We start from the raw sequence: 11,769 nt of genomic DNA on the forward strand, positions 1-11,769 counted from the left end.
ATATAAATGATGAATTGATGGGTGCTGACGAGTTGATGGGTGCAGCACACCAACATGGCACAGGTATACATATGTAACAAACCTGCACGTTATGCACATGTACCCTAGAACTTAAAGTATAATTTAAAAAAAACAAAAAAAAAAAACGAAATACCTCTGTTACTAACTTTATACCTTAAGGAACTAGAAGAAGAGCACAGTAAAACCAAAGTCAGCAGAAGGAAGGAAATAATAAAGACAGGAGATAATAGAAATAGAGTATTAAAAAATAGAAAAACAATAAAATCAATAGTTGGTTCTTTTTCAAGACGACATCCCTTGGCTAGCAAGAGAAAAAGAGAAGACTCATCACAGAAATCAGAAATGGAAGTGAGGACATTACTACTGACTTTATGGAAATAAAAAGGCTAAGAAAATACCATGAACTATTGTCTGTCAAAAAATTAGGCAACCTAGATAAAGTGGACACATTTCCAGAAACACACAGACTACCAAATTGACTCAAGAAGAAGTAGAAAATCAGAGCAGACCTGTAAGAAGTAAAGTGATTGAATCAGTAATCAAAAAAACTCACAACAAAGAGAAAAGCCCAGAACAAAATGGCTTAACTGATGAGTTCTGCCGAACACTTAATGAAGAATTAACTTCTTCTCAAACTCTGCTAAAAATTAGAAGAGAAGGGGACACTTTCTGACTCATTCTGTGAGGCCAACATTGCCCTGATACCAAAGCCAGAGACACAAACATCACAAGAAAACTATAGATCAATATGAATATAGATGGAACGATTGTTAACAAAATATTAGCATACCAAATCCAGCAACATATTAAAAGGCTTACACAACCATGATCAAGAGCAATTTATCCCAGGAATGCAAGTAGGGTTTAATATATGAAAATCAATAAGTGGTAATATACCACATTAACAGAATGAAGGAAATAAAAATGGAAAACCTTAAGGAATTCACAATAAAAATGATTAGGTAATAAGCAAAATATGAAATTTGCATGATTTAAGATCAGAGTGGAAAAAATTAATGCAGAAAAAGTACTTGACAAAATCCAACATCCTTTCAAGATTAAGAAAAATTGCACTTAGACTAGGAAAAATAAGGAACTCCTTCAACCTGATGAGGAGATAAAGGGCATTTGTGAGAAATCTACACCTAACATCATACACAACAGTGTAAAACTGAAAGCCTTCTTTCTAAAATCAGAAACAAAACAAGGATGCTTCTTTTCAGTACTTCTGTTCAACATTGTACATCAGTTCTAGCCAGAGTAAGTAGTCAAGGAAAAGAAACAAAGGCATTGAAAAGAAGTAAGTAAAACTATTTTAATTTACAGGTAACATGATCTTATGTATAGAAAACCTTAAGGAATTCACAATAAAAATGCTTAGCTAATAAGCAAAATATGAAATTTGCATGATTTAAGATCAGTATGGGAAAAAAATCAGTTATATTGCTGTGCACTAGCAATAAACCACCCAAACAGGAAATCTAGAAAATTCCATTTGAAAAGGCATCTAAACAAATAAAATAGCTAGGAATAAATTTACCAAGGAGGTGCATGTAACACTACTAGCACACTGAAAACTACAAAACATTGTTGAAACAAATTAAAGAAGACATCCCATGTTCATGGACTTGGAAGACCTTATATTGTTAAGATGGCAGTACTACCCACCCAAAGTGATTTACAGATTCATTGCAATTTTAATGGCTTTTTTTTGCTTCAATGGAAAGGCCAATTCTCAAATTCATGTGGAATGGCAAGAAGCCCCACATAGTCAAAACGGTATTCACCAAAAAAAGAACAAACCTGGAAGACTCACATTCTTGATTTCAAAACTTACTATAAAACACACAGTAATCAAAACAGTGTGGTGTTGGCGTAAGGATGGACATATAGACAAATAAAATACCAGGACCACAAATGCTTATGATCATAAAGGACACTCCAAGCTGTGAGCTTCGGTTATTATAATATGCAATGAGGATTAATTACAGTGCGTAGTCAATTAGTGTTCATTTTCAGTATTCTGAAATGAAACATTATGGAATTCTGAAATGAAATCATTACACCAAATACTATTAGGGTGAAAATACTGATAAAAGAAAGTAATTTCTAAGCCCAGGAATTTTATTTCAAATTATGTGTTAGGCAGTTAAATTATAATTCGTCAAAAGTAAATTTATTGTTTCTAGAGGTTTTTAACTTCTGGAAACTTCTAGATTTAACTTGTAGCACTGAAAGGACTTCCCCTGGATAATATGGTCCTATGAAATGTTTTAGAAAAAACTGTATATCCTAGGATGAAGAATGCTAAGGATCTTGCAAATGACCACATTTTTTCATAGTGCCTAATTCTTCTGGTTAGATTTTCCTTTTTAATATAATGGAGAAAAATCATTATACCTCCATGTTCATATTCCAAAAATAAAATGTTAGATTTTGCATTTCAGCATGATTCAAGAAGAAAATGTAGTATTTTTGAAGGAATGTTGATGACCTTATTCACGTCTCACTCTGTGTGTGTTTGTTGTGTGACCTTAGGCAAGTCCCAGAGCCTCTGTGAACCAGCTTTCATATGCAGAATGAGCATCACCAGATGCAATACATGGTTCTGAACTGGATGCTGGTTTGGACAGACTAGTTCAAAAGTACGTTTTATAGTCAGCTGGAAAAATTGTATTAGATGAGAACCAATTTCAACGAAATTGGAAAATGCTTAGCCAGACATAGTGGCATGGCACCTGTTGCTCCAGCTACTTGGAAGGGTGAGGCAGAAGAATTGCTTGAGCCTGGGCATTCGAGGCTACAGTGAGCTATGATCATACCACTGCACTCCACTCTGGACAACAGAGTGAAACCCTGACTCAAAAAAAAAATGGATTTACTTAAAAACAAAGGTTGTAGAATGTATGTAAAACATTGTCTCATTTTGGTTTTTTTAAAAAAATGCACCTGTAGATTTGTATATCTATATCTGTGGATCCATCCATTTATCTATCGTTCAAAAGATTCAGAAGATGCAGTTTTAATTTATTTGCTAGTTTGTATTTTCTGATTTTCTGCAATGCACATGTACTGTTATAATAAAAAGGTATATTTTACAATTAAAATAGTTACATCTTATGCTATTTTAAAACAGAATGGACACCCTATATTTCAGGGGTGTTGATAGGCACATAAGCACCCACAGTCAGCTAGCCATTGCTTTGCAGTTTCTTCATTTACTTCAGTTATTGCTAAATATTCAGGATTACCAGTAAATACGTTCTTTACTAATGTGATTCCTTTACTATCTTTTTTAGAGGCATTCAGAAGTCCAGTATTTCGACATGGAACAGATAAGAATGGATTCAGCTTGGGTTTCAGTAAAAACATGCGACAAGTTTTTGGTGATGAGAAGAAGTACTGGTTGCTACCGATTTTTTCAAGGTACTCTTTTGTGAAAATTTTCAGGCTTTAACTAATGAAAATAATACAGCAAAAGATGGGTTCAGGAAAAGCCTCTAGTTCCATAGGCTTGTAATTCTGTGTAGGAACTCTTATTTTTAAAAGTATTGCTCTATGATTCACTATAATATCATATGGAAGTCAGTGAATTCATCATCTTCCTAAACACTACGTTGAACTCAATGTCTAATATAATTTTTTTTTTTTTTTTTTGCCTATAGGTATAGCATGTCCTACTCTGGGACATCAGCATTTTGGCATGGTTTCACTCTGTTGCCTTTCGTATGGTTCAGTTCTAAATTTTTATTTTAATTCTAGTCTAGGTGATGGCTGCTCCTTTCCAACTTGCCTTGTTAACCAGGATCCTGAACAACCATCTACTCCCGCAGGGCTGAGTTCCACAGCTAAAAAGTAATCTCATATATATTTTTTTCATTTTACTTTCAAATAATGTATTTTACCATACTGTGTCTTTTGGTTACATGTTCCTTTGAAAAAAAATTAAGACCATAAGAGAATTTCCTGCAATGGTTTCCACTTGAAATGAGGGAAAAAAGAAAGTATGATTGAGGAGGGATACTTTAGAAGCTTCAATTATACTTGTAAAATGGTGTTATTAATCTAAGTGTGGGTAAAAAGGTGTTAATTCTCTATACATTTTGATTGACTGAAATCTTATTTTTTAAATGTAGTGCTTAAAAGAAAAAAAATGTAAGTCAAAGTTAGCTACCCACTGCTCAGTTAGGCAGACAGGGTAAAATTGCCCCTGACCCGCTGTGTCTTTCCTCTCTGTGATAACTGGTAAAGAAACTTGAGGCTTTTGGAGATCAAATGGATCCCCAGACACCTTCTTAACAATTCCATTTTAATGTATATTATGGGCTTAGCCCTTGAAAGACCTCTAAAGATTACCTAAGCCATTTCTGTGGAGAGAGAAGCCAGAGTCTTGGAAATTCATTGTCTGGAGGATTTTGCTCCAGCTTTAAGTTTGTTTTGATTCCAGACTATCAAGAACTTGAGGTTGGCCTCGGAAAGACCTGACATTTGATTCTGAATGTGCTACTAACTGGCAAAAGGAGAAATTACTTAAACTTTTAAAATGCTATGTATGAATTTCCAGTGGTTTGAAACACCAATTTTTATATCTGTGTGACAGGTTTGAGTATAACCATTCCTCTAATTTTTAAATGAAAGCCAGTAGCAAAAGCATAACCATAATTCTTCATTAAATGTTAGAGCTTTTCTTAGTTGCTTCAGTGCCACATACACAGTAATCCACACCAACAGTCCATATTGAACATTTCTTATTGATCACAGTACCTTTTCCTAGGGAGCCTGGAATGACCCCACAAACCTCAAGGCGGTGTTCCTGGTAGCCATTCTAAAGTACTTGTTGTTGTTGTTTGTTGGTTTGTTTTAGTTTTAGTTTTGAGACAGGGTCTCACTTGTCACCAAGGCTGCAGAGCAGTGGAGTGATCATGGCTCACTGTAGCATGACCACCCAGGACCAAGCGATCCTCCTGCCTCTGCCCTTTTAAATTGGGAATTAAATTTAAAAGGAACTTATATTTAAAATCCTTTTACATTGTCAGAAGAGATGAAAGGTATTTGTCACCCCATCCCTAGAGTGAGCTATGTACAGGCCAGACCCTACCAGTTAGTGAAGGTGCCCAGTGCATATATTTCACAGGGACATTCAAGGGCATCAGAGTTTTTTACTAGATCATGCCTTGTGCATTTGGGCTTGAAAATCCCACGGAGCTAAATGTTTATGGTTTTTCATATACCTCAGTGCAGAAAAATCTAGTTTTAATAAATTATTCAGAATATGTTTCAAGCTTTTACAAAATTCAGTAGTAGTTTATAATATTTTTTTGCCCTTTGTGTTTTTTAAATAATTTAAGAAATTATTTTGGTTTTAGAGATAATATTTCTCCTTCCACTAAGGGCACCATGAGATTTGGGAGAAATCTTAGTTCTGACACTGTTACCCAACTAGGTGATCTTGAAGAAGTAATCTTTGGAGGCCTCTGTTTCCTTTGAATGTTGAGGTCAGATTTAGACAGCTAAAGTCTCTTTCTTCTGTAGAATTCTACTATCTCCCATGTTTAGCCCATATAAAATTTTCGTGGTAAGTTCTGTTCTCTTCTGTGCTCCATAGTTGAATATCTTACTGTCTACTTGACATACCCACTTGGACACCTAAAAATCATCTCCAAATAAACAGTTCAGAGCAGAACTTTGAATTTGATTCCCAGCCATGTGTACCCTCGTCACCACCCTAAACCGGAATCTCCTCCATGCTTCCATATATCAGTATTAGTGACCTCCATTCTCCCATGTGTTCATGCTAGAAACTGTGGGGTCATCCTGGATTCCTCTCTTTCAATTACTTTGTATTTACTGAATTTGCAAATCCTGTCAGATGTCTCTTTAAAGTATATCTATAATCTGAATACTTTCTAACGACCTACAAGGCGTCTTCCCTGGTCCTACCCATCATCCCTGCTCCCATGGGTTACTTCAGTAGTTTTCTAACTGATCTAACATTTTTGCCCCACTCCAATCTATTTTCCCTTCAAAATATAAGTCAGATTTTGTCACTCTTCTGCTGAAAGCTCTGTTAGTTTCCCATCTTACTCAGAATAAAAGCTAATGAATGTCCGTTCCATCACTTAACAAGATCGTCTGATCTGACCCCAAACGGTCATTCTTTTTTTTTTTTTTTTTTTTTTTTTTTAATGGAGACAGGGTCTTCCTGTCTCTATTAAGAGCCTGTTGCCCAGGCCGGAGTGCAGTTCTGTGATCATAGCTCACTGCAGCCTCAAACTCCTGGGCTCAAGCAATCCTCTCACCTTGGCCTTCTGGATGCCATTGTTTTTTACTTTCCTTTCATTCACAATCCTCAGACACACAGATCTTGCTGTTTCTCACGTGGACCAAGCATGTTCCTTATGTATGCCTTGTCCTTACTAATTCCCTTTCCTTGCCATTCTTCCTCCAGATCTGAGTGAGCTGTGTCTTCTCTTCATTTATATTCTGTTCAGGCGTAACTTCAGAATAGAGGCAGTCTTTGATAACCGGTTGTAAAATAGTAACTTTCTCTGCCACTTCCTGTTACACTGATTTTTTTTTTCTTTCTTTTTTTTTGGGACAGAGTCTCACTCTGTCACCTCGTCTGGAGTGCAGTGATGCAATCTCAGCTCACTGTAACCTCTGTCTCCCAGGTCCAAGCAATTCTATTGCCTCAGCCTCCCCAGTAGCTGGAATTACATGTACAGCACAATGCCCGGCTGATTTTTGTATTTTTAGTAGAGATGGGGGTTCACCATGTTGGCCAGACTGGTCTCAAACTTCCTGACCTCAAGTGATCCACCTGCCTCAGCCTCCTAAAGTGCTGGGATTACAGGCGTGAGCCACTGTGCCCAGCCTAATTTCTTCGGTTGTTATAGCTCTTATTACCACCTGACTTATTTCAGGTGGTAATATATATATTTCATTTTATATATATATATATATATACACACGCACACACACACACGCACACAGAATTTATTTTTCTTCCTCAATAACAGTGAAATTTCCATGAGAACAATGACTTTGTTTATTAAAGTGACAGGTACTCAACAAATATTGTTGAATGAATGGATTCTTGCCCTTTGCTAGAGTCCTATTAGCAGTAATGAATCTTCGGAGTCCCTAAACCAGGATCTAGTTAGTCTTCTGTATCTGTTATATTGTCCCTTTCTTGAAGAGCAATAATTAAAGTAAGATATTTTGTATAATATATTTAAACCTGTATGGAGATAGGCTGTTTTCTATTTTTTAAGATTTACCTCCAAAATTTTAATAAGGGTTGTTAAAGCTACACAAAATTGAAATATTCTAAAATTTTAGATATGAGGTAATTAAGAAGAAAAAGCATACCCATATATCCTTTAAAAACATAATAGTTACTATATATAGTTGAACTCAAATATGTGAAATTATTCTTGAAAGAATTTTAAGTAGCTTTTTCTTTTGAATACTATTACAATTACTATTTCAGAACATTCTAAAACATCACTAATGGTTTCTATGCCAATAATGTTTCCTAAGTGAAATATTTTTATGTGTATTTTTTCATGCCATCCAATATGTTGATGTATGGCATTTCCACCTAAATTCTAAAGAAAATACTTCTTACAAGACTCCTCACTCCCCAGACTGAACATTGGGTTTGTAAGACCTGATAATTTCAGATGTTTTTTATATTCCTACAAGATAGTTTGCTCAAACTTTTTTGTTTCAGTTTTAAAGAAGAAGATAGAGAAAATTGTGTTCAAGACCATTTAGGCCACTTAAGAAGCTGTAGGCCAGTTTTTCTTCAACTTTGTCTTCCTACCATGACATTCGTATTTTCTTCCATATCCACATATCACTTACAAAATTAATAGTTTTCTCTATTTAAATTGGCACTTATGCTTATTTTTAAACCAGTTTATACCACTCTTACAAATGAGAAACTGGCATAACTTTCTATAAATAGAATACAACTTTAAAAATAGGGCAGGGGTGGTGGCCCATGAATAGAATAGAATTATAGAATTCTATAAATAGAATACAACTTTAAAAATAGGGCAGGGGTGGTGGCCCTTGCACTTTGGGAGGCTAGGGCAGGAGGATCACTTGAGACCAGGCGTTTGTGATCAGACTGGGTAACACAGGGAGACCACTCTACAAAAAAACAAAACAAAATAATTAGCTGAGGTCGGTGGTGTGGTCCCAGCTACTCAGGAGGCTGATAGGGGAGGATTGATTGAGCCAAGGAGGTTGAGGCTATGACTGCACCTCTGCACTCCAGCCTGGGGAACAGAGTGAGATTCTGCCTCAAACATAAATACATACATAAAATTGATAATAAAATACTATTATTAAGTTCTAACTACCTGCTAAAGCCTGGGGTTGAGGACTATTCTCTGGAGATTTGCCACTGTTAGAGATTGTCATCTTATCGTAATTAAGCAGAAGAAGGAAAAGAGACTGAAGAGAGAACACTTTTCTCACCACTAGTCAGTGCTATTTAATGCCTTCTTCTTGTATTCCCCACATTATTTTGTGTACCTCCTGCAATCATTTTGCATTGCAAGTGGTTTTGGTTCCATATATTGAGAAACAATCAACTTTACTATCAAAAATTAGCTTATGATGATTTTGATGATTATTCAATTATTATTCAGTCCCGAAAACCATCAGTTTCCTGCAAAGCCATTGAGAGAGTCCCAGAGCCACCTTCTTACTGATTCTCAGTCTTGGACGGACAGCAGCACAAACCCAGGAAAATGCAAAGCAGGTAAGGGTGTGCTTGTTTGGCTATCTTTTGATATATTTTATCTTTAGAAGGTAAACGTGGTTTAAAAAAAATCCATTATATTACCTGCAGACTTTTTCTTAGTTTGGAGTCAGATTCCCATTCTAAATTCAGAATTATTTTCAAAGAACTATTCATGAGGTTCGTTAATACCTGTTAGCAGCAGAAAATCATTTTGTGAAAGATGGATCTGCATTGCCTTTTTTCTGTTTAAAGAACCAAATCTTTATCACATTCCTCAAGTAAAATGATAGAAGTAAATTCAAAATATAAAGTATAAAAGTGAAAAAAACGACAATAAAATCAGATAGTAGAAAAATATCCACTGAAAAGGACCTTAAATTATTCAGTTCTTTTACTCCAAGATTTCTGTCCAATTTCAAAATGTCTGAGTAAAGTTATTGTGTAATTACCATAACTTCAGCTGCCTGAGATTTCTTCATATCCCACTCACATTCCTCTTGTTACTGTTGTTAATTTTAATCTTTTGTTTTCTTCAGTCAGTGTAGTTTATTAGCAAGGAACAAGCAAGGCTTCGAAGTCAGACCTGATTTAAAAATCCTAATTTAGGCTCCCAGTAGTGTGTGATATTTGTTACGTTACCCAACATCTTTTAGACTTAGCTTCCTTCTTTTCCAAAGACTACCTATTTCTCAGTGTTGGTAAGGAGTAGATAAAATAGGGTGATCATACATGCATATGTGTGTACATATGTGTGGTGTCCACATAAAGGAGTTAAAGCCATACATCTATGATTAAGCTGTTATTAGCCAGAAAATCTTCAGACTAGACTATTAACCTTTTCTCCTTCGTTTCTAGTCTTTTCAAATAAACTGGTCAACGTTTTAAAGTGTAGTGAACCAAAGTCAGACAGCATGAGAGTTTGAAGAAACCTCTGGGATTTAGTGGTAGTGAAAAACAAATGGATGATCCCAAGTAAATATTCTAGTCATTATTTCATATATTATCAGTCATCTTCTCCTAAAATATAAGCTTTCTTTAAATAGCCTTATTTTTAACAAATATATTTTCCCCCCAGAGAGTCCCATGATTTGACTATTCATAATTTGGTCACTCTCTCAACCTTCAGACATGCCATTTCACTTTCTAATCTATGGCAAGGAAAAGGCATTGCCTAAACAAAATTTGATGACACCAATTTGTTCTTTGAATCCATCAGTTTCCTTAGAGGCAGAGAAGTGAGAAATAGTTGGGGGTCAGTTGTTGAGAAGTGGAAAAAAAGTAACTCCTCTTCGTCCAGAAGGGATTCACGTTTCATCTTATATACTTTGTATTAACATAGCAGTGGTTTCTTGATTTTCACATGCTGTTATAATTCTTCGGCATGTTCAATTAATTTTTTTGTTAGTTGGATGGATGAAATGAAGAACTATTTAAAGTTTAAAAGATAATGTATAGGAAGGAAAAGAAACAAGAAAAATGAGGTGAGAAAGCGCTCAAAGATTGGTTTGACTAGAATGAGGTTGGTAGAGGAAGCATTTGGAAACACCGACGTAAGTTGATGTGAGCAGTGTGGGTCAGTATATCTTTCATTATTATGTTCCTCTACTTCCTCAGATGTAAAATAATTTGTTTTTAGTGTTTTGTGTGTGTGGGAGAGAGAGAGAGTGGTTGTAACTGGCACTGTGTAAGGGGTGTGTGTGTTTATAACCATCTTATATATACCCTTATTACGTACAAGGCACCTTTGGAAGTCTACTAAGGGATTCATAATTCATAGATGAATAACAAGTTGTTGCTTATTTGTTCAAAAGCACCCAAAAGTGCTAACTTATGTTCTTTCATTAAGGTATGAGCAATCCTGCATTAACCATGGAGAATGAGACTTAACTCTTCAAGCAAGATAAATTCATACTTTACAAAAGTACGATGATTTTCCCTTTATTTTATATTTTTAACAGTCTTCTAATTTTCTTAGGGTAAATAGTTTCCATAAACATTTTTATTAATTTATGAGTGACTTATATAGAAGATCTTTTACCTGACTTGTGAGATTGCATTAGCCATGCTGAGGCTTCTGAGCACAGACCTAGCTTCAGTATTAGCTGATATTTAGGTTAACTTGATTAATTATAGAAATAAGTTGATGAACAAAAGTCATTTGATAGTAATGCATTAAGTGGCAGGGATCAATCCTAAAATCCTGAACTATACGTAAAAATTATCTTGTCACTTATAAAGTGAAATTAGAAATTAGAATAATTATTTTTAATTTTTCTTCATTTTTCAGAATATATACAGTGGTCATATCCTTGACCAACCATTAGGAAACTCTCACTGAGTCTAAGTACAGTATAATTATATCTCATTAAAGTATTCATTAGCACACTGTCATTCCCATTTTTGGGTCATAGTAGGGCCTCATAGCATGTGTTAACCTTAAAATAATAGGTGTTCCAAATCATTTTCTTTAAACTGTATTTTTCTTAAAAACCAGCAGTTCCAAATCAGTTTCTTTAACATATGATCTGTTTGTAAGCCTGCAGTCAATAAAAAGCTACAATAAGGAACCCCTTTGGAACAAACAACTATATAATAAACAATTTACAGAGCTGAATACTAAAGGTAGCAAGATAACTCTCTATTTACAAAACTGCCATCTAGAATCCTGAAGTCTATGAAAAGCAGGAGATTCCCTTGTAAAACAAAATGATTTGCATCAAAGTTCATAGATATCTGTTTTTATTTGTTCTGGTTTTGATAAATTAGCCATGTATTGTAATAGCCAAATGCTGATCTGGCAGTTTGCCAGCTGACTAGTATCTGATTTTGGGAAGACCAGGATCAGCTCTGAATACCTGACCATAAGTGCTAAAATAGTGAAAATTTCATCTGAATTGGATTAAATAGCAAAACACATTATTATATTTCTGAAAATAATTTTAGAATGGAACTATAAATGTAATTTTAGAATGGAACTATAGCAAATATGA

The 11,769-nt window shown here is 35.0% G+C and overlaps 1 protein-coding gene across 1 annotated transcript in view; it reads left to right on the forward strand.

Moving 5' to 3' along the window:
- ZDHHC2 (zinc finger DHHC-type palmitoyltransferase 2) overlaps positions 1-11,769 on the forward strand; it is a 67,223-nt gene that overhangs the window by 51,039 nt on the left and 4,415 nt on the right. The window contains exons 9-12 of the mRNA XM_023216610.1: positions 3,321-3,447; positions 3,784-3,876; positions 8,685-8,797; positions 10,626-10,700. Of these exons, the coding sequence (XP_023072378.1) occupies positions 3,321-3,447; positions 3,784-3,876; positions 8,685-8,797; positions 10,626-10,666 (374 nt within the window). The 3' untranslated portion in view covers positions 10,667-10,700. The remainder of the gene's footprint in view (positions 1-3,320; positions 3,448-3,783; positions 3,877-8,684; positions 8,798-10,625; positions 10,701-11,769) is intronic.

Source organism: Piliocolobus tephrosceles, chromosome 7 (assembly GCF_002776525.5).
Source record: "Piliocolobus tephrosceles isolate RC106 chromosome 7, ASM277652v3, whole genome shotgun sequence".
NCBI classification, from domain to species: Eukaryota; Metazoa; Chordata; class Mammalia; order Primates; family Cercopithecidae; genus Piliocolobus; species Piliocolobus tephrosceles.